Below are 21675 nucleotides of genomic sequence, written 5' to 3'. Positions count from 1 at the left end.
GTAGGAAAGTATGTTGTGAAGAGTGCATAAAGAGGTTGCAGAAAGGTTTAGATAGGTTGAGTGAGTGGGCAAGAAATTGGCAGATGGCGTATAATGTGGTAAAATGTGAAGTAGTTCACTTTGGCAGGAAGAATAAAAAAGCAGAGCATTACTAAAATGGAGAATCACTGCAGAATGCGGAGGTGAGGCGGAATTTAGGTGTTCTCATACGAGTCACAAAAGGTTAGTGTGCAGATGCAGCATGCAATCAAAAAGGCGGATGGTGACACAGTGGTTAGCACTGTTGCTTCACAGCGCCAGAGTCCCGGGTTCGATTTCCGCTTGGGTCACTGTCTGTGCGGAGTCTGCACATTGTCCCCGTGTCTGCGTGGGTTTTCTCTGGGTGCTCCGGTTTCCTCCCACAAATCCCGAAAGACGTGCTTGTTAGGTGAATTGGACATTCTGAATTCTCCCTCAGTGTACCCGAACAGATGCCGGAATGTGGAGACTAGGGGATTTTCACAGTAACTTCATTGTAGTGTTAATGTAAGCCTATTTGTGATAATAATAAAGTTTATTAATGGAATGCTTTCCTTTATTACAAGAGCAATTGAACCCAAAAGTAAGGATGTTTTTTAGTTATACAGGGCATTGGTGAGATCACAACTCAAATACTGTGAACAGTTTTGGTCTCCTTATTTAAGGAAGGATGTAAATGTGTCGGAGGTGATTCAGAGGAAGTTTACTGGATGAGGACTTGCAATGAGATTATATTATGAGGATAGGTTGGAAAGGCTGTATTTGTTTTCACGAGAGTTTAGAAGAGTGAGGGATGACGTGATTGAAGTATATAAGATCCTGAATGGTATTGACAAGGTAGACGTTGAAAGGATGTTTCCTTTTGTGAGTGAGTTGAAAATTAGAGGCCACCCTTTCAGGACAGAAATGAGGAGAAAAAGTTTCCTCTTAGAAGGTTAAAGCTGTCCGCTTCAGTGACATCCCATCCACTATCTTCATCATTCACTGCCTACACCACCGATACACAGTAGCAGCAGTGTCTACCATCTACAAGTTTCTACCATCTTCAAGAAGCACTGCAGCAACTCCCTCAAGTTCTTTCAGTTGACATGATGGGTCAAAGGCCTCCTTCTGCATTGTAATAATTCTGTGATAGCATCCTCCAACACCACAACCTCTACGGTTAAGGAAGCATATGCATGGGAACACCACATCTACACGTTTCCCACTAACAACAGACCATCCTGCCTTGGAAGTATATTCCCATTCCTCAGCTGTTGCTGGGTTAAAATCATGGAACTCCCTTCCTAACAGTACTGTATGTGTGCCGACATCACATGGGGTACAGTAGTTCAAGAAGGTGATCGTGACAAATAGGAATGGGCATTAAATTCTGGCCTTACCAGCAACCTTAATGTCACAGTGCAGAATTTAAAAACAACGCTCACATCCTTTGAGAGGGGAAAATAGGGCAGAAATTTGAAAGATGGAATGGGAGATTGCAGTCTTCAGCAATGAAATCAGTTGTTAAATAGAAAGACACTCTTTAAACAAGATTGAAAGTGTTTTACTGGAAATGCACGGCAAATCAGTTAATATTTGAAATGGAATGGCAGCTTATTGACTTTTTGTGTCTCCAATACCTCATTCCTGAGAGCAAATGGAGAGAAGATTACAAATCTATACTCCCTCTTGAACATCTCTGCCAGTGGGTGTGTAGAATTACTTTTTGTATGTAACCTGAATACGTTTGATGGTCAAGTCATGTGTATATAACCCACAAGCCTACTTATGAGCTAGCTCATCCAAATCTTGCTGGGCTACCTGCATTGTAGACAAGACAACTTCCAATTCAATGTTACTCATGAGGATTGCAATTCCAATTTGACTCGGACAATCGTGGTCAGATTCAAGCATTCAATGAGGTGACAAAATTACCTCCTGGGCTAGTTTTTAGGCCATCGAAGCTGCCCATTTTCAATCCAAATTCTATCTCTCATGGGGGACAGGGATATCAGAGGTGCCAAAGAAAGCAGCTCAAAAGCATTTAAAACACAAAAGAAGATCGGACAACTGATGCTTGAGGAGGGGGATGGTAACATAATTGGTGGTACAGTGGTTAGACCTGCTGTCTCACAGCACCAGAGACGCAGGTTCAATTCCGGCCTTGGGTGACTGTGAGGAGTTTGCACCTTCTCCCCATTTCTGCATGGGTTTCCTCCCGGTGCTCCAGTTTCTTCCCACAGTCCAAAGATGCGCAGGTTAGGTGGACTGACCATGTAAAATTGCCCCTTTATTGAGGGAATAGGGCAGGAGAGTGGATCTAGGGAGGGTGTTCTTTCAAAGGGTTGGTGCAGGCTCGATGGGCCGATTAGCCGCCTTCTGCAACAAGGGGATTTTATGGATTCTATAATGGTAAAGTTGCTGGACTAGTAATATAGTAGTCTGGACTCATAGCCCAGAGCCAGAAGTTCAAATCCCAGTACAGCAGCAAGGAGAATTTATATTTTGTTAATTAAATCTTAGAAATAAAATAATTAATCTGGAATAAAATGTTAGTTTTATTCATATTAATTAATGAAACGACTGAATCTCGTTAAAAAAAAATCTGATACATATACAGAGAAGTAATCTGCAATACCTGGTCTGCCTTCATGTAACTACATAGATCCACATTATGTGGTTGACCCTTAACTTCTCTCTGAAATGGCTGAAGTGACTAAGTTAGTGGTAGCTCACCACTACCTGTTCAAGGGCAATAAATGCTGGTCTTACCAGCGAATCTCAAGTCCCAAGGTGAATTTAAAAAATGCAAGAGTGGACACTAGTTAAGAACAAAAATTAGTTCTAATTATAAAGATAGAGGATGAAAGAATAAGCAGAAATCAAGGCCTGGAAATTTGTGCACCATTTTGGGAGCAGTCCAAGCAATGGCAACAAGCATAGCGCCTCAATGGACGGTCAAGTTGGCCATGTGACCTCCTGCATCATTTCATAGCACTCTGGTCCTTATCATTAACTGTGTTTCCTCCACAACTTTCAGTGATCACTTTAAGGTTAGGCCACTGTGTAAATAAAATAAATCAGTCAGAGCATCTCTTGCACAAGCTCTGATGTGTTTCTGACCATTATGGCAGAATGCTCCAGGAATAAGAACCTTAATTATGAAATCAAATTCAGGCAGCTGACACAGATGTAGGAAAGCAACAAAGTTCAACATATTGCTGATCCTTCACTGCCATATATCAGGGGGCCATCATGTGATAATGGGCCATTTGCCTGGAGAGAGGCACTGAGTAACCCAGTTTTTAGCCCCAAACGTCTAAAATTTGATTCTTCTGTTCAGGTTTATATACTTAATATTGAAGTTTAAAAATTGCAACATTGGAGAAGTTTCATATTACATTACATGATATCACTTAGGTTATTATGCCTATAATTACTGTAATACTTGTCTCATTGCAAACCGAAAACACTTCGCTAAGAAAATATTTATGCTTTTCTTGATAATCTGAAATAAAAACAGGAAATTCTCTTTATTCTTGGATTTTGCATCCTAGGTGGTCTTAATTTGTTGCTCATTCCCTTTTTTGGTTTTGGCCAATCCTGTCAAGCATTTTACAAATCTAGTGTTCCTGTTTTGGAATGCCAATATTTTAGTTAAGAGTCCCCACCTTCTCAGAATTTGACCAATGCTGAATGTTTACAGTGGTATATTTGATACATTCCTGCAGCATCCAAGTTGAAATTTAAAAATAATAAAATGAGGATAATGGCAGTAAAAGTGTCAGCTGGGCTCAGCTGCCTTGGAGCAAGAGGGATGTAATCCAAGACTGGAGCGTATAAACTGGCTGACACTCCAGTGCCATATTGCCAATTGCAATGTCCTTGGAGGCAGATATCAAATGAAAATCATGTTCTGCTGATTTAGGTGGAAGTGAAAGGCCCTCTGGCACTCTTTAAAGAACAGGATTTTTCCCACAAGCAATGTGAATTTAAAAAATGGTCAGTGATGATTCACCTGATTGCTGCTAAATCATGCTCCAAGCTAAATGCGTTCCACCTATGCCAACGTAAGACAAGTTATTGCACCATTCTAAAGTAATTCACTGCGTGTGAAATGCTCGGAGATGTTTTCGTGTCCTGATAAAGCACTTTTTGAGAATACTAGCTTTTCTTTTTTAAATGTAAAAAAAAATTTAGAGTATCCAATTATTTTTATTTCCAATTAAGGGGCAATTTAGCGTGGCCAATCCACCTATCCTGCACATCTTTGGGTTGTGGGGGTGAGGTCCCCGCAGACAGAGGGAGAATGTGCAAACTCCACACGACAGAGATCCGGGGCCTCGGCGTCATGAGGCAACAGTGCTAACTACTGCGCCGCCATGGCCTTTCTCTTAAAGGAAAACTAAATACGGAATCTGCACTCATATAGTGCCTCTCATGACCTCAGGATACCTCAAAATGCCTCACAGCCAATGAAGGATTTGAAGTTCAGTCACTGTTGGAAATTGGGAAGCTTGGCGGCCAATTTGAACAACAGCAATGAAATAAATGGCTGGATCATTTGCTCTCGGTATTGGTCGAGGGTGAAATGTTGTGAAACGCCTGCTCTTCTTCAAATCGTACCATGGGATCTTTGCGTTCGCCCGAGAGGGAAGCCTCAGTTTAACATCTCATCGGCAAGTCGAATTACACAGCATTCCCTCAGTATTGCACTGAAGTACCAGTCTAGATTTGGTGCAAGTCTCTTTAGTGGAACTTGAAGCTACAACCTATTGAGCCCAGGTTAATAGACGCAGTTATGAATAAACCACAATTATTTTCTCAGATTTCAGTTTTCTAACTCTCTTCATGATATCTCGAGTCTCTTCAGACTAAAAATGTTAAAAGTTAAAACACCAAGATGCATGCCTACCAAATAACATGTGCATACTGTGCATGTAGTTAAAAATGAATCACTTACCTTATTTCTTGTCTGAGTTTGTCCTATCAGGATGAGAGCATTTGATGAAATGATTGACAGGCAGAAGTTTATTAAAATTACCGACCGTTCTGACCGAATGTACCTGCAATGTACATTAGAAACAAAAGTTACAATCTATGATATTACTTTGTTAATTGTATAAATTAAGGTTATGTGTCTTCGGGTAGGGGGAGGGGGGGCATACTCATTGGATAGTATGTGCACAGATAAAGAGGCACTTTTGTCAGAGCAGATTGTTTACTCCTATTAGACGCTACCTGGGTGCTCCAAGAGAGTCAGCATGCAGTGATCGACGCTACCCTCCGTGACCCGCAGGGGCTGGAGTGCATCACCAGCCACAGAAATTACATTTTAATTTAGTATTCTAAGTTTCCTCTAATGTTTTGAGTTTTTTCTGCGACAATGCCCCTTTAAGGGGCTGTTGCTTGCTTATTAGTCTAAAGGCTAAACACTGCGGATGCTGGAAATCTGAAAAAGCTGGAAAACCTTTGCAGGTCTCACAGCACCAGTGGAGGGAAAAACAGAGTTAACGTTTCGAATCCAGAATGACTTCCCGTCGGAACTCCAGGTTCCAAAGAAGAGTCATGCTGGACTTGCAAACGATAACTCAGGCCTGGATTTTCCAGTCAAATTGTCGTCAAACATTTGGTGCACCAACCACTGGGAAAAACTCAGCCCCTGTTTCTATCGCCACAGACACTGTCGGGCCTGCTGAGAATTTTCTGTTTATTAGTTTACTTTAACTGATTTACTCAATGGAGTATAAAAGGACACTTGGCTATAGACATATTCGTATGAAAATCTTGTCTGATCTCGGAAGCTAAATAGACTCAGATCTGCTTTATACTTGAAATGGGAGACCACCTCAGAAAACCAGGTGCAAGTTGGCTTTTGCTGCTGGGGGAGGCTGCTCACATCACTCTGCTCCACCTTCACTCTGCTCCTCAATTGGTAGGCTGTCCCTTTGTCCACTGGTACGCTTGACCGTCTTGCACAACTGGCAAAGCCATAGGTATTGGAGTGCATCATCAGCCCCAGGAATAGATTGTAAATTTAAATGATAAGTTTCAGACTTATAATATTAATCTTTATTGTCACAAGTAGGCTTACATTTACACTGCAATGAAGTTACTGTGAAAAGCCCCGAGTCACCACATTCCGGCACCTGTTCGGGTCCATGGAGGGAGAATTCAGAATATCCAATTCACCTGACAGCACGTCTTTCAGGACTTGTGGAAGGAAACCGGAGCACCCGGAGGAAATCTACGCAGACAGAGAGAACGTGCAGACTCCACACAGACAGTGACCCAAGCCGGGAATCGAACCTGGGACCCTGCAGCTGTGAAGCAACAGTGCTACCCACTGTGCTAACATGCTTGGTGCCCCTTTGAGGGGTCTTTTAAAGAGTTAATTTGTTTATATTATTGTTCTTCTCTTGCAACGGGGCACTTACAGATTCTGTGTGGGGTGCGGGTGTTCTAAAGGTCGGAGCTATTCTTTTATGTCACCTGACTTTGTGAAAAATCTAAATCTGAGCAAGGGTTAACTCCTTGACTCTTCTTTCACCCACTGGCTCTTACATGGTGAAGGTTGGAAAGTCGGATTTTATTTCAAAGACAAAACATAGGAACGTAGAATTAGGAGCAGAAGTAGGCAGTTCAGCCCTTCAAGCCTCCTCCGCCAATCAATCAGATCATTACTGATCTCTTCCTGGTCTCAAATTCACCTCCCTACCTGTTTCCCATATCCCTTTCACCTGTTTTTTTTATAAATCAGAAATATTACAATATTACAAATATTACAGAAGATTACAATGGGGGAGGCAGTGCGTAGTGGTATTATCACTGGACTAGTGTCCAGAGACCTAGAGTCATGCTCTGAGGATCCAGGTTCGAATCCTGTCATGGCAGAGTCATGCTCTGGGGATCCAGGTTCGAATCCTGTCACGGCAGATGGTGAAATTTGAATTCAATAAAAATCTGGAATTAAAAGTCTAAAAGGGGACCACTATCGATTGTCATAAAAACCCATCTAGTTCACTAATGTCGTTTAGAGAAGGAAATCTAGCATTCTTACCTGGTCTGGCCTACATTTGACTCCAGATGGGCAATAAATGCTGGCCCAGCCAATGATGCCCACATCTCATGGACAAATTAAAAAAAAATCTGAGTAGCTTTTATGCAGAATTTCTGAAAGCAAGTGCAAATTACCAGGGCATGACCACCCACCGGTATTCTCAGAGTCTGAAACTTACGGCGAGTTGAAAAATTAAGTGGATATGTAGACAAGCTATGGCCTTGGCACTATTGCTTCCGAACAAAAGTAAATTCAGAAGCAAAGCAATTTGTAAGCTGGAAGCTGATCAATAGAGGACTGAGGAAAGTTTGGCCCTTCTATTACATTTCAAGGATGAAATGTACCAGAAAGATGATCTATTGAATGGCCATATATTTCAAAAGAAACACTGAGATTCCTTGGAGGAATAGTTGGTGAACTTTAACAGACTGTATAAAACATTGCAGAAATTCAATTGTGAGATTCCGTGTTCAGGGCTCATGTTTAAATTATTGGATTGTGCATGTTGCACATGCTCAGGCCTGAGGTTCCTGGCATACAACACACTTTCAAAGGAGTTGTTGACTGCCATAAAAAAATACAGTGGAAACATTCCTTGATTGCACATATGGCAAATTCTGTGTTGTCAGGAAGGATGGAGGATCCAAGAATTGCAGAATATCTAAATCATCCAGAAACTAGATGCAAGTATCAGTACAAAGTAACAGTTACAAATAGAAGGAATGAGGATGAGAGTACTTTTAGATTCAGTGGACACCATAAGAGACGCTGCACAATCTCAGCTGGTCTGACAGCATCTGTGGAGAGAGAACGGAGCTAACGTTTCGAGTCTGGATGAGATAGTAGGATTGAAGCAGCAACAGGTGAATGAATCCCAGGAATCTCTGGGGTAGATTTTAACAGAATATCATTATGCTGGGAACTGTACAAAGTGGGACAGCAGGGTTCTTGGAAGTGAGGCATGAGACAGAAAATTTGAAGGCTGAAGATGATGATCAGTCTGAAGGAACTGCACTTGCCAAAAAAACAAATTGGGCTCCAGTGATGTATGTATTAGTCACAGATTTATTTCAGTGTGCAGTGTTAGATTGGGGCTGCACCTCAACAGTGGGTGGAATAGGTTGGCTAAAATGGTATTCAGAGTCACTCATGAGTGAATATTGATGAAAGGTCAAGGAGTGTGAAAGTTCTCCTTGTTTTAAGCTCAGGGATGACAATGCATTGAGGGCACTAAGACAGTGGTGATACAATGCAAAAATTCTGGCGCAAGCCACTTTATTAAATGTTGTCTTTAGTGGGGTACTTTTGCTGTTAAATAAGCTTTCCAAGAAAAAGGCACAAATTAACTGGATATGGAGTATAATAATGCAATTGTTTTTGGAAAGTCAGTGGATCTGCAGTTTACCCAATTAGGGCATTATTGTATCCCCTTATTTCTAACCATAATAGTGGAGAGGTTTGAATGGCATCAAGTGATAAGAATCAGAGAGCAAAAAAGCAAACTGTCTCAAAGTTGCCCGGACAATTTGTTCACCCTTCTTGTCAACAATACAAATACTACTAAAAGGTATAGGTGTGGTTGATGAGGATTATACAAGGCTCGAAGAAATTGCAGCAAAATGTGAAATATGTAAAACATATCGTGGGTATTGGTTTTCGTACCTTTACTTTAATGAGGTGGTTGCCATGAGTCTAAAGTTATGGGCCAACGACAAAGTTATTTAAATTTTAAACCTTACAGACATATGGCAATCAGATGTCTTTCAACAGTAAAACAAAAATAAGGATGAAGGGGCGATTGCAGATAAAGTTGTGGAAGAGTGGATTGGGACCAGTCTTGGGCACCAGCTAAGTTTATTGCTGATAATGAACAAAAATTTGCAAATGACGAGTTTAGAAACTTGTACGAAAACATAACAATGTGGTTATGAACACCACATCAAAAAGCCCTCTCAGCAATATACTCTGTGAAATAGATGGATCTGTGCAGAAAAGGTCTTGCAAATCAGGCTCATAAGGATAAATAGAGGCTAATTGTTCAGAGCATTGAAGAAGAACTTGGTACTCAGTGCTACAGATGTTATAGTGGACTTCCCAGTGGGAAAGATCATTCTGAAAGTCTTTTTTTTAAACCTCTTTTGGCCACATATTGTGAGTGTTTTCTTGCACTGTGAAAAGTTTCAGACGTGCTTCTGGAACTGTCCGAAAAGGCAAGTAATGCAGAAAGGAAACTATGGAAATTAAAAATAATGGGTTTATGGTGTTGTGCGGTGTTTTTTGGTGAAATTTGTTTTGCTGAAAGTGGGTTGTGTCCAACCAAAAGCGGAACTTGCAGTGGTTTTTATTGGAATTGAAAAGAGAAACTTCAGGCATCTTCATGATGCACATTGATGATTTCTTATGGGGTAGTATTGTAGAATTTCAGAAAGGTGTCATTAATAAGATAAAAATGGAACTTCAGATGGGAAGCCAGGCTTCAGGAACTTTTAAATACATTGGTTTCAACATTAACATTAGGCCGAGAGTAACTTTGAATATTTTGTGAGGATTACTCCCATTCCTATTAATCATGCTCGGTCATCGCAGATAGATGATGTTACATCTAAAGAAGAAACAATGCACCTTGAATTGGTTATGCGCTCAGACAGGATCAGGTACTGGTTTTGAAGCATTGAAACTAATACTACAATGAAGCACCCCAACGTTAAAGCTAATTTGCGGGCAAATAAAACACAGAAAACATTTTCTGTGCAGAAATGGACACTTAAGTTTCTGTCTTGGGTGACTCAAAGAACATGAAATTGTTTTTTGTGATGCTGATCATAGTAATCTTCCCAATGGGAATTCAAGTGCACTGAGTTTTACAAGTGGATGAAAATGGAAAATTTAGCATGGGAATCGAGGGAAATATATAAAAAAATTGGGTTGTTAAATGTACTTCAGCTGCAGAAACACCGACTCTTGGAGTGGAAGCAGTGGACAGGAGGTCCTATTAGTTAACAATTTGGGGGGAAATTCTATACAAGGTATATACTGAACATAGTCTGTCAATTGAATGTTACATAGATATATTGCTCCTTGTGAGATAGCATTCACTCGACAAATGTGCAAGTGTTAAAAAAAAAGTCAGGATTGACCTTGCCAACATGAAAATAATGCTGCAACTAAAAGGAAATTGCCCTGATCATATGGGTTGATAAAGTCATCAAATATACAACTGTTTCATGAACAGGAGTGCACAGCCAATAGAAGAAAGGTGTCTCATAATGCAATGCTTCATGGAGAATACAAAAAATAGTGTTTTCGTTTTTCAATTTGTTTGTGAATATTATTTATGTTTCATTTGAAGAAATAAGTGAATCAGTTAATTGTATACATTAAAATTTCTTGAACCCACGCAAAAGAGACACTTAATGACACTGGTGGTGTGTTGCAGAGTTCGGAACTATATTTTTATAATGTCTCACTCTGTGAATAAATCTAAAACAGAGTAAAGATTGTCGTTCTGATATCTTGATAGGATGGGTATTAGAACACTGGGCTAAATAGCTGGTTTATAATGCAGAACTAGGCAGCAGCGCGGGTTCAATTCCTGTACCGGCCTCCCCAAACAGGTGCCGGAATGTAGTGACTCGGGGCTTTTCACAGTAACTTCATTGAAGCCTACTTGTGACAATAAGCAATTATTATTATTATTCCTTCGCCAAGTAGCGGTAAGATGTTTATCATATGTGAAAGATCAGTAGCCATGCAGCCAATAATTGACATGATTTCTCAACTATTTTGACTTTACCCACCCTCTTCAAAGTGAAGCCTAATAAAATGATTGCAATGAAGGAAGATCAGTTTGATATTTTAACTTCAGGTTTTTCCTAAAGGGTCAGGTTTGCCAAATGACAGCTCGTCCTTGTAACCACATATGGACACACTGGCCTCCTCATGGCGGGACCTGCTCGCCTCGTACGGACCTGCCCGTACCAGCCTCCCCGGACAGGCGCCGGATTGTGGCGACTAGGGGCTTTTCACAGTAACTTCATTGAAGCCTACTCGTGACAATAAGCGATTTTCAAATTTTTCATTTTCTAGCAGATTCAGCGGCCTAGCCTAAAGTCGACTGACACTTGGCTGGACTGGATGATCCTGGCAGTGGGCAAGGCTGAGCAATTCTGAAACCTAATTTATTACAAGTGTGCACGTGTGAAAGTTGGGCGAGATCAGGTTCAACTTCAGCTGTAATACCTCTGCAGTCAAATAGCCTGTTGACAATGAGTAACCAATCACCTGAGAAAATGAGTAATTTCACTTGTCAATAGACCCAGAGGATGAGCAGTGACCATGTAATTATATTCCAGCAAGAAGTCAAGTTTCACAACTGGGGTGACAATAGGTGCAATGAGAGGGGGGGGGGGGGGGGGGGGGGGGAGAAGAATATTGGGGCTGAAGGTTGGAAGACAGAGAGGAAAATTTAATGTTCAGCAGTATAAGTTACATTCACTTGGACCAGAGATATTTCAATGTGTACTTTTCTTTGTCTCTCTCCAAGGTCCTGAATCAAAATCTCCAATAAATATTCTGCTGCCATAATCATCACAAACATGGTCGGTTGACGACAATTTCAAAATCTACAGTTTCCAATTTTCATAGTAAATCTAAAAATAGACCACAAATTACCTTTGCATTTCAATTCAACTTTGGTTAAAAAGAAATAAACTAGTCAATCTCAGACCGGCCAAACTCTATGATGGGTTTCAATCATATTGGATTTGACTTCCAAATAAATGGTTGATTTGCTGATTATACAGAGTAAATGTCAACTACATCTGATTTTGAAAGTAAAACGCTCACAGAGTCAAGGACTTTAATCTAAGAGCTGGGTGCTTGACCCTCGGTTTTCATAAACGTGGATCAGGTTTTCAATCAATGAACAGTTCACTACTTAATGAAGTCAGAAGCAATGAAGAACACCAATGTTTTCAAGTAGCATACATTTTGTGCTGTGAGCTTTTACAGGCCTGAAAATCTTGCCTTTCATAAAAAATATTTGTTTAGGATATACTATAAGTATTTTGTTAAAGGAGTAATGAGCTACTGTTCAGCAGGTGAATGCACTGGTTCACTACATGGTTTAAAAGCATTTTAGGCTGGTTAAGGCTGAAGGGGCATTCTTGCTGCTGTTTCAAATTATAAGATCATACATGGATATAACTACACCAGCATACCTTGGTACATATTTTAAACTGTGCAATAGAGGCAGTGGCCTAGTGGTACGGTCTTTAGACGAATAGTCCAGAAACTCAGAGGACCCGGGTTCAAATCCCATCATGGCAGATGGTGAAATTTGAATTCAATAAAAATATGGAATTATTGCATATTCTCTCTGTGTCTTCATGTGTTTCACCCCCACAACACAAAAAGATGTGCAGGGTAGGCGGTTGGCGACATTAAATTGCCCCCTTAACTGGAAAAAAATAATTGGGTACTCTAAATTAAAAATAAAACTGGAATTCAACGTCTAATGATGACTATGAAACCCACCGTCAATTTTTGTAAAAAAAATCTGCTATCTCTTTAGGGAAGCAAATCGGTCATCCTTAGCTGATCTGGCCTATTTGTGACTCCAGATCCACAGCAATAAGGTTGACTCTTAAGCCCTCAAGGTGGGGCAATAAATGTTGGCCCAGCCAGTGACCCCCATGTCCCATGAACAAATCTTTTAAAACTGCCAAGTTGCGTCTGACATTTCTCTCAGTCAGGATAAATTTGTAGCTCATACCACCTCCCACAATATAATGATACAAATACACTATCACAATTTTAGGTCCTCTTCCCCCTAAATATATAACTGAAACCATGTTTCTAATTTAGGAACTCAAGGACAAAACTGGTTCAGTTGGTTTCCAGCCAGTCTGCAGCCCATTTATTTCCCATCTCCAAACCAATTTTCTGCCTTTCTAGTCTAACCCTGGATACTGATAAGCTCATTGCTGCATGCATCTCATGCCTGGGTCGATGCAACTTTGGCCTTTGACATTGATTTCAATACTTATTAAAATCTGTGTTGGGCCTCCCAATCCCAAACTCACTGATTACCCACTATTTCACCTGTTCAGAGGCTTGTCTCTACTCACAAGACATCAATCTACCAAAATATATAATTGCTGTGCCAGTGATATATTTGAAATGCAAAAGACTGCTAGGTTTTCATTTGTGACAGAGCGGTATGGCTCCTCACCTCTCCAAGTGAAGGGTACGTTGTACACCCATTGCTTGAGGGGGTAATTTTCTACTTTTTACCGAATGTTTAGCCAACTGCTTACACCTCAATTTAGTGGCCTAGAGGAACAGTAGCTTCATTGAAGCCTACTAGTGACTATAAACAATTATTATTAACTTTTGTTTTTTTACTCATCCCATTACCACTCCCATTGCATCTCTTTTGTAAATTCAATCTCCCCTGTCTACCATCCTGTCTCAGATCTTCTATTTTTTTCTTGCTTGACTTGTACAAACCAGTTGTACAAATGGTGACGTCTCTTAATTTCTCCTGTCCAATAAAAAGTCAAACTGAAATGTAACTCTGTCTCCACAGATGCTACTGGACCTATTTAGTATTTTGAGCATTTTCTGCCTTTATTGGGGTAATTGAATCTTGAGATGGCGAAAGCATGAATTAGTGTTCCAGTGGCCATTTGGCTGAGTTAGGGGCAGAGTGGGCAATGTTGCAGGAGTGGCCTTTGTGTTGGAGAATACCTCGGGTCCGAAACTCAGCTTGAGGGGTCAAAACAAATCTTGAAAGTTGAAATGAACTTTGTTCAGCTGGAGACAATGGCCAGGGAGGGTGAGCACAGTTGATTGTGAGGCTACGTAGTTTATAGTGGGGATCAAAGACAATTGATTTACTCAGGAAACTAATGTCCTGAAACCTGCTTCCAAATGCCAGTTGAATGAATGTAGTCACCTTAGAGTCCACTGAAAAATGAGGGAGTAGAAATATATCTTTGAGACTGAGGGGAAACCTCTATTTTAGATCTGTATTGGGCAGTCTATTGGTAGTCAAATGACCTAGACTATCTTGAAAGATGATTTTAAAATTATTTTACATTAGTTGATGCAAAAACTAGTATTGTATCAAATTTCCAAAGCTACTTTTGCAATATTGCCCACTTGATACTGCTTGTCAAATCAAAAATTAAAAATTACTAACGCTTTTCCATCAAGCTTTCTTTGTGGCTCCCAATTTCTTTTTCACCCTTTTAGTATGTTGTATTTCCCATGTTATTCCCTGGAGCGGTACTCTACTTGAATGGGAGGACAGGATAACCTCGCCCACCAGAGACATGCCCACAGATGTTTTTAATGTAATGCTTGATCAACAAACCATCAATACTTGTGAAAAGGGATTGCCACCTTGAGTTTCACTCCGCTCCCAGACAACCAGGCTCATAATGCCATGCACACTCCTCCAGGCAAGCTGAGAGTGTGACCTGAGCACACACCTCCTGCTTGACATTCCAACAGTGTAAATTGCAGCTTGAAAAATTCCTATGAATGAATAGTAGGCTGCAAGCCTGGCATCCAGTTTTACATGAGTCTTAATGAATCCAACTAAACACCGGGAACAGTAAATCAATTGTCTTTGCTCCCCACTATAAACTACGTAGCCTCGCAAGCAACTGTGCTCACCCTCCCTAGCCATTGTCTCCAGCTGAACAAAGTTAATTTCAACTTTCAAGATTTTTTTTGACCCCTCAAGCCGAGTTTCGGACCCGAGGTATTCTCCAACACAAAGGCCACTCCTGCAACATTGCCCACTCTGCCCCTAACTCAGCCAAATGGCCACTGGAACACTAATTCATGCCTTCGCCATCTCAAGATTCAATTACCCCAATAAAGGCAGAAAATGCTCAAAATACTAAATAGGTCCAGTAGCATCTGTGGAGACAGAGTCACATTTCAGGTTGACTTTTTATTGGACAGGAGAAATTAAGAGACGTCACCATTTGTACAACTGGTTTGTACAAGTCAAGCAAGAAAAAAATAGAAGATCTGAGACAGGATGGCAGACAGGGGAGATTGAATTTACAAGAGATGCAATGGGAGTGGTAATGGGATGAGTAAAGAAACAAAAGTTAATAATAATTGCTTATAGTCACTAGTCGGCTTCAATGAAGCTACTGTGGAAAGCTACTAGTCATCACATTCCGGCGGCTGTTCGGGGAGGCCGGTACGGGAATTGAACCCGCGCTGCTGGTCTTGTTCTGCATCACAAGCTAGCTGTTTAGCCCACTGTGCTAAACCATCCAAGTTGTCCAAACCAGTTGTGCCTAGAGGCATGAATAGCAAAATAATGAACTGCTACCATCCAAAAAGAAAGTGAGAGAAACAAGAGATGAATAAACAAAAATCAATTGAAAAGGAAACAAATTGAGGGTAGAGGTTGCAAAATAATATTTTTGAAGTCCCCTTTCTTTACATTTTTCTGTCTGGTTTCTCTTTTCTTTTCCTTTCAGATGGCAGCTGTACATAATTCTGCATTCATACATCCTCTCAATGCACCTTTTGTTTCTTTACTCATCCCATTGTCTTTCCACTTGGCCTTGCAGCATTATGTATCTCTTTTTTCATTTAATCTTTCCTGAATTCCAACCTATTACAGAACTAATTCTCCCCTACGATATCCCATTTCACTTGTTTTAAACCTGTTACATGTTTAACTTTTCCCAGTTCTGAAGAAAGATCATTGACTGGGAACGTTGGGCGTAATTTAATTGGATCCACCAGAGTGTACATAATAGCGGGGGATGTGGTGCCATCAGGGTGGAGAATCCATATTAGATTCGGCAACAGAATGTTCTCCTCCCATTGATGTCAATATGATTTCCCATGAATCCAACCCATGCCACTCAGAAACCCGCCATGGGGGGCGCCATCAGCTGGACCAGCAGGAACAACTGGAAGATCTCGCCCAGTACAACGCTTATTCATGAGCCACCTGACGCCAATAACCCCTGAGCTCACCGGAATTCAGTGGTAGCTCAGGGAGGTAATAGGAGTGGCATGTGCATCCTGAAGACTGCACAGCAAACCCCGTCAGGTTTGCCTATGGCCTCGTAGAGGGTTATCCCAGTCTGTCAGGAAAACAGTGCCCGATCTTGGGACCCGGTATCTGTATAGGGGGAGCCACTGATAGCTACGTATCCACGATTGCCTCTGAACCCTCGGCCACCCTCCTCTGCAAACCCCATCCTGCCCCCATTCACCTGTGGTCCTGCATCCAGCAGTAATCCTTGGTCTGGGCTCTGAGCAGTGGAGAGCTGCTGAACTCTCACTAAGATTTCCCATCCCCAGGATGCAAAATCTGATGGAAAGCTCGAAGCTGGCCACTTGTGCCTGGCGATGCGGGGCTGCCGCAAATTCTCCAACTGGTGGCGGGGAGAGTACCCCTCTCACAGGATCTATAATCTCAGCAGTTAAACTTTGTTTGTCTCTCGGTTTATCATTCATTATTATGTGAGTTATTCTGTTTCCAAGGTAGAGAACTATTCATGTCAAACTTACTGACAACCATGCCAGACATTTATTTCAAATAGAAATAAATATGTCTGATCTGATAGCCATTGCAGAGAGATGGCTGCCATACTTAAAGGCAGGAATATGAATATTCAATAGTAGATGACATTTTGGAAGAATGGGAAGCTTGGGTGTGCTCCGTAAATAAAAGATCACATTGGTGCAAGAGAGAGAAATTACTTTAGTTCTAAAGATCGAGGTGTAGAATCCATTTGGGGAGAGATAAGAAAGAGGAAAGTCACTCGTGAGAGTAGTTTTTAGGCCACAGAACATTAACCATACTGTAGGACAGGGAAGAAATAATGGGGATTTGCGAGAACGGTACATCAATAATCATGGGTGATCATGTAGATGTAGATTGAGTGAATCAGACTGACAAAGGTCGCCTGGAAGAGGAGTTCTCAGAGTCTTTTCGGGACAAATTCATCAGAGCAGCCAATGCTACAGCCAAGCAGAGAGCACGTTATTCTAGGGCTGGTAATGTGTAATAAGGCAGAATTCATCAATGACCTCTGACAAAGGGCACCCTGATGTAGCAGTAATCATAACATGTTGAATTTTGTATTTAGCTTGAGAGAGAGAAGAGTGGGTCAAACACTAATGTTTTGAAGTAAATAGGGCAATTCTGAGACTATGAAGAGAGATCTGTGGCTGGATTCACCTGCCTGCTGCCGCAAGATCGCCACGGCTGGGCCGCAGACCATGTAAATATCCATTGACCTCGGGCGGGAATTTCCAGTTGCCGTGCAGGTGTGGCCAGAGAATCATACCCCTAGTTAAAGTGAACTGGGAAGTTAGGTTTCTGGATAAGTCAGTGCAGATACAGTGGCAGTCATTTAAAGAGGTATTTTGTAACACTTAGCAATGATACATTCCAGAGAGAAAGAGTTGGGTGAGGTTACTGGGTGACGGGGATAGGGTGGAGGTGTGGGCTTGGGTAGGGTGCTCTTTCCAAGGACCGGTGCAGACCCGATGGGCTAAATGGCCTCCTTCAGCGCTGTAAATTAGATGGCCAGGATTCTTCAAAACTGCAGCTACGTGTTGACGCTGGCGTAAACACCGGAGTGTTTCAAGCCGGCATCAACGGGCCTCTTGGTCCAGCGATTCCATGATCCACACGGGGCAAGCACGGCGCCGGGGTGTTCTACGCAGCTCCGGCTGCCGATACGTGGCCCTGCTTCTGGCCTCGGGTCTGCATGGCAGCCGCTTCCGCGCAACATGGCGGACCCACACAGCAGGACGATGCGGAAGAAGTAAGGCCGCCTCCCCAGATCCCGCGCACCCACATATCGGTGGCCCCTGATCGTGGCCCTGCCCGTCATGGAGGCCGCCCCTGGGGACTGATACCCCGCACCCCCCCACCAGGACGGCCACCTCAACCGCGACGCCGAACCCCCGCCAGGTGGAACCATACATGAACCACGCCGGCGGGAACTCGGCCAGTCGACCACGGAGAATCGCCGTTGGGGCCTCTTTCAACAGCCCCCGACTGTTGCCGCGTCAACAGTGTGCATGCGCCTGCCGCCGATTCTCCGGTCGCCGGAGGGTCGCGTCCCGGCGTCGGACCCGATCGCGGGTCTGATGCCCCGTTCCCCGCCCTCGCGTCGAGCCTATGATTCTAAGAGTTGAAATTATTAAACTGTGAGTGAAAATGCCTTTCATTGGGAAACTAGACCTGTTTGACTAAGGGATTGAGGACTGCAGTCAGTACATCGAACGACTCTATTTTTTTTAAAACCACGAACATAGATCATAGGTGAGGATAGGCATAAGGTTATATTCCTGACAGTTTATAGATCCCAAACGTATAATTGGACTTGGAACCTCACATCCCTGGAGGCATCCGACTCAAAGGCCTTTGACCAGACAATGAAATTGTTTAATTTCATTTGCAGTTTAACTCTGCAGTGAGTGACCATGAAGAGTCTGGCTCATCCTTCATTGCCAGGCTTCACCAGCTTGCTGAGCATTTCAGTTTGGGACTGCACTTAGTGACCTGTTGTGCGATCAGCTGGTTTGTGGGATCCATAAACCTAATAACCAGTGGAAGCCTCTGGTGGATACTGCAATTACATTGGAAAAAGCAATCAAGATTGCTCAGACGATGGAGTGGACTGAAAAAGGGACCACTGGGCTTCAAACCGTGGCTGAAGAGGAGATGAACCGAATTTAGTCTGGTGAGGGCACAAGGTCTGCGGCAGGATCAACAGGCACAGCGCAGAACCAGAAAGTCCTCGGGACAGGACCAGAACACAAGGAGCGGGAAGGAATCGGGGCGTAAACCTGAATCTGAGGTGGGCTACTACTTTATTGGAACCATCCCCATGAGACATGTCATGTTTGGGAGTTTGTGTGCTTCCAATGCAACCAAGGGGGGGAACAGTGAAGCACATTGCCGTTCGAGGTAAAATGCGCCAATGCAAAAAACAACCAGCAGCAGCAGCAGTCCACTGCGCCACTGAACATATTGGAGAAGAGCTCTGAAGGAGAGCATATCAGTAGAATGCAGTTCAATTGAGAATACGATGGCTCTGATTGAGATTGCCTTAAGGGCAAATGGTAGACCTCTTAAAATGCAAGTCAACCGGGGCTTCGGTGACTCTCGTAGCTGAACAGACTTCCCTATAACTTTGAGCAGGAGCAAAGTTTTTAAGCTTGAAGAGTATATAGCCAAACTTTCAACATACAGTTACCCAAGGCCAAAATTGAACCTGGGTCACTGATGCTGTGAGGCAACAGTGCTAACCACTGTGCCATCCCCACAAAATGGGAGATGGTTTGGAATGCTCTATTGCCTTTGCCACAAGGAGCCATTATGAGGCAGATCGAAACTATACCATATTAAGAAGAAGGGCTTAGTGGTTATATTCGTTGTGAAGGAATTCCACCAGAATGTGTATGGTCGATAGTTCGAAATAGTGACGACTGACCATAAGCCATTATTGGGTCTTTTAGAAGAAGATAAACCCATAGTCTCAGTGACGGTACAGTGTTGGGCCTTGTTGTTGATGCCTACAACTATGCTTTTCAGCTAATATGGATGCATTAAGTAGCCTGCCCCTATCCAGGAGCATTCTGCCACTACCTGTCCCTCATGAGTTGACTCTAGCTTTAAACTTGATACACACTCTCCCACTGTCCACGGGGCACACCTGCAACTGGACCCAAAGAGACCTTTGTCTGTAGAAGTTTGAATGAATGATACAAACTGGCTGGTGATGAGAAGTCTGAACAGCTGAGGCCCTACTTCACTCATCAGGACAAATTGACACATGAAGACAGCATGATTCTGTGGGGATCACGGGTGGTCATCACACCTCAGGTCAGGGAACCCCTCCTTCAAGATCTACAAAGCGCCTACCCACGGCAGACAAAGATGAAGATGTTGGCGCAGGTTACATCTGGTCTACAGGCATAGATAAAGCCACTGAAGAACAAGTGCAACAGTGCCACCCTTGCCAAATGCTGCAATTTTACCCCCCATGGGATTGGCCAGGTTTCCCACATTGAATATGCAGGACCGTTCATGGGCAAAATGTTTTTGGTGCTGGTGGATGCCCAATTTAAGTGGCGATCCATTCAAGAGATGGGGACCACGACCTCAACGGCCTTGCGCTGAGAGTTTTCTGGTCATGGGCTTCCCGAGTTAATTGTTTTGGACAATATTACCCCCTTCAGCAGCATTGATTTCCAGGTTTTTGTGCGAGCCGATGGCATGCGACACACAAGGACAGCCCCTTACCACCCAGCATTTCACGGTCTATCTGAAACTTTCAAGAATGAAAAAGTGATCTAATAAACCCCTTCACCAGAGGTTGGCTAATTCTTTGTTGTTGTACAACTTAACCCCTTATTCTACCATGGTGGTCACACCAGCAGAGCTGCTCATTAGCCATCTATTTAGAACCCAAGTAGATCTTGGGTTTCTAAATTTTGCGGAAAGGGTGAAGCACATCAGGCCTCCCAGAAAGGTCAGCAGTCAGAGCATAGGAGCAACAGGGTGTTCTGGGTGGGAGACTCAGTTTGTGCTGTAATCCTGCCTCAAGTTCATCTTGGTTAGAAGGATGGGTGGCAGCGCAGTCAGGGCCGATGTCTTATGTAGTTAATGTGAACAGGAAGAGCGTTAAAAAGCATGTCAATCATTTTAGGAGTCGAGGGGTGGCGAACCCCATCTTGAGTTGACAAGTCCAGCTAGCATCATGAATAATTCTGTGACTCTGTCAACCAAGGGAATCCACGAGCTCTCATTTATGTTCAACCAGCTGCGGCAGGTCGGTGAGGACAGTTCGCCGATCATTGAGGTGTTGCCTCCTAAGACAGAATCAACTGTTGACCGCTCGATCCCCCAAAAGAGTGCCATGTCTGTGGCATGGTTACATGGGTCCAGGAGTATCTTCTGTATCTTCGTGTAAGAAGGGACGTGAATGCGCAATGGGGCAGCGTTGGCCAGAGAGCCAAAGTGTTATGATCTGTTGTATAGTGTTCTGTGCCTGTTACTTAACTGTCTTTATCTTTCATCAATAAACCCCTTTTCTTAACTACAAGAGGCCTCCAAATGTGTCTCAAGCCACCACTGTTTGCATGAAGAGGTGAAAGGGGGGAACTTAAACAATTACAATCAACAGGGAAAAGTTAAAGAGAAAAGTGTCAGAAATAGAAGCTGACATATCCCCACGTCTTGGTGGACTTCATCTTTCATTCTTACAATAAGTAGCTCATGTGATAGTACTGGATTTAATTTTCCAAAATCTCTAGATTATGGAAAGGTTCCATTTAATTGGAAAATAGCAAATGTAACTCCTCTATTCAAGATGGGAGGGAGACAGAAAGCAGGAAACTATGGGCCAGTTCATTTTCTAGTAGCTTAACATTGGTCATAACAAAACTGTTGGTACTATTATTACGGAGGTCATAGCGAGGCACTTAGAAAATCTCAATGCAATTAGGCAGAGTCAATATGGTTCTGTGAAAGGGAAATAATGTTTGTCTAATTTATTAGAGTTCTTTGAGGAAGCAACAAGTGCTATGGATAAAGGGGAACTTGT

The 21675-nt window shown here is 42.6% G+C and overlaps 1 protein-coding gene across 10 annotated transcripts in view; it reads right to left on the bottom strand.

The window, feature by feature from the left end:
- Nucleotides 1–21675, bottom strand: part of adgrb1a (adhesion G protein-coupled receptor B1a) — an 846604-nt gene that overhangs the window by 174275 nt on the left and 650654 nt on the right. For all 10 annotated transcript variants that reach the window (XM_038808775.1, XM_038808774.1, XM_038808778.1 and 7 more), the window contains one exon: nt 4964–5066. In XM_038808775.1, coding sequence (XP_038664703.1) covers nt 4964–5066 — 103 coding nt within the window. The remainder of the gene's footprint in view (nt 1–4963; nt 5067–21675) is intronic.

The sequence above is a fragment of the Scyliorhinus canicula genome, chromosome 10 (genome assembly GCF_902713615.1).
Source record: "Scyliorhinus canicula chromosome 10, sScyCan1.1, whole genome shotgun sequence".
Lineage (NCBI taxonomy): Eukaryota > Metazoa > Chordata > Chondrichthyes > Carcharhiniformes > Scyliorhinidae > Scyliorhinus > Scyliorhinus canicula.
The sequence above is the reverse complement of the archived record's forward strand: the minus strand, read 5'-3'. Positions and strand labels throughout refer to the sequence as shown.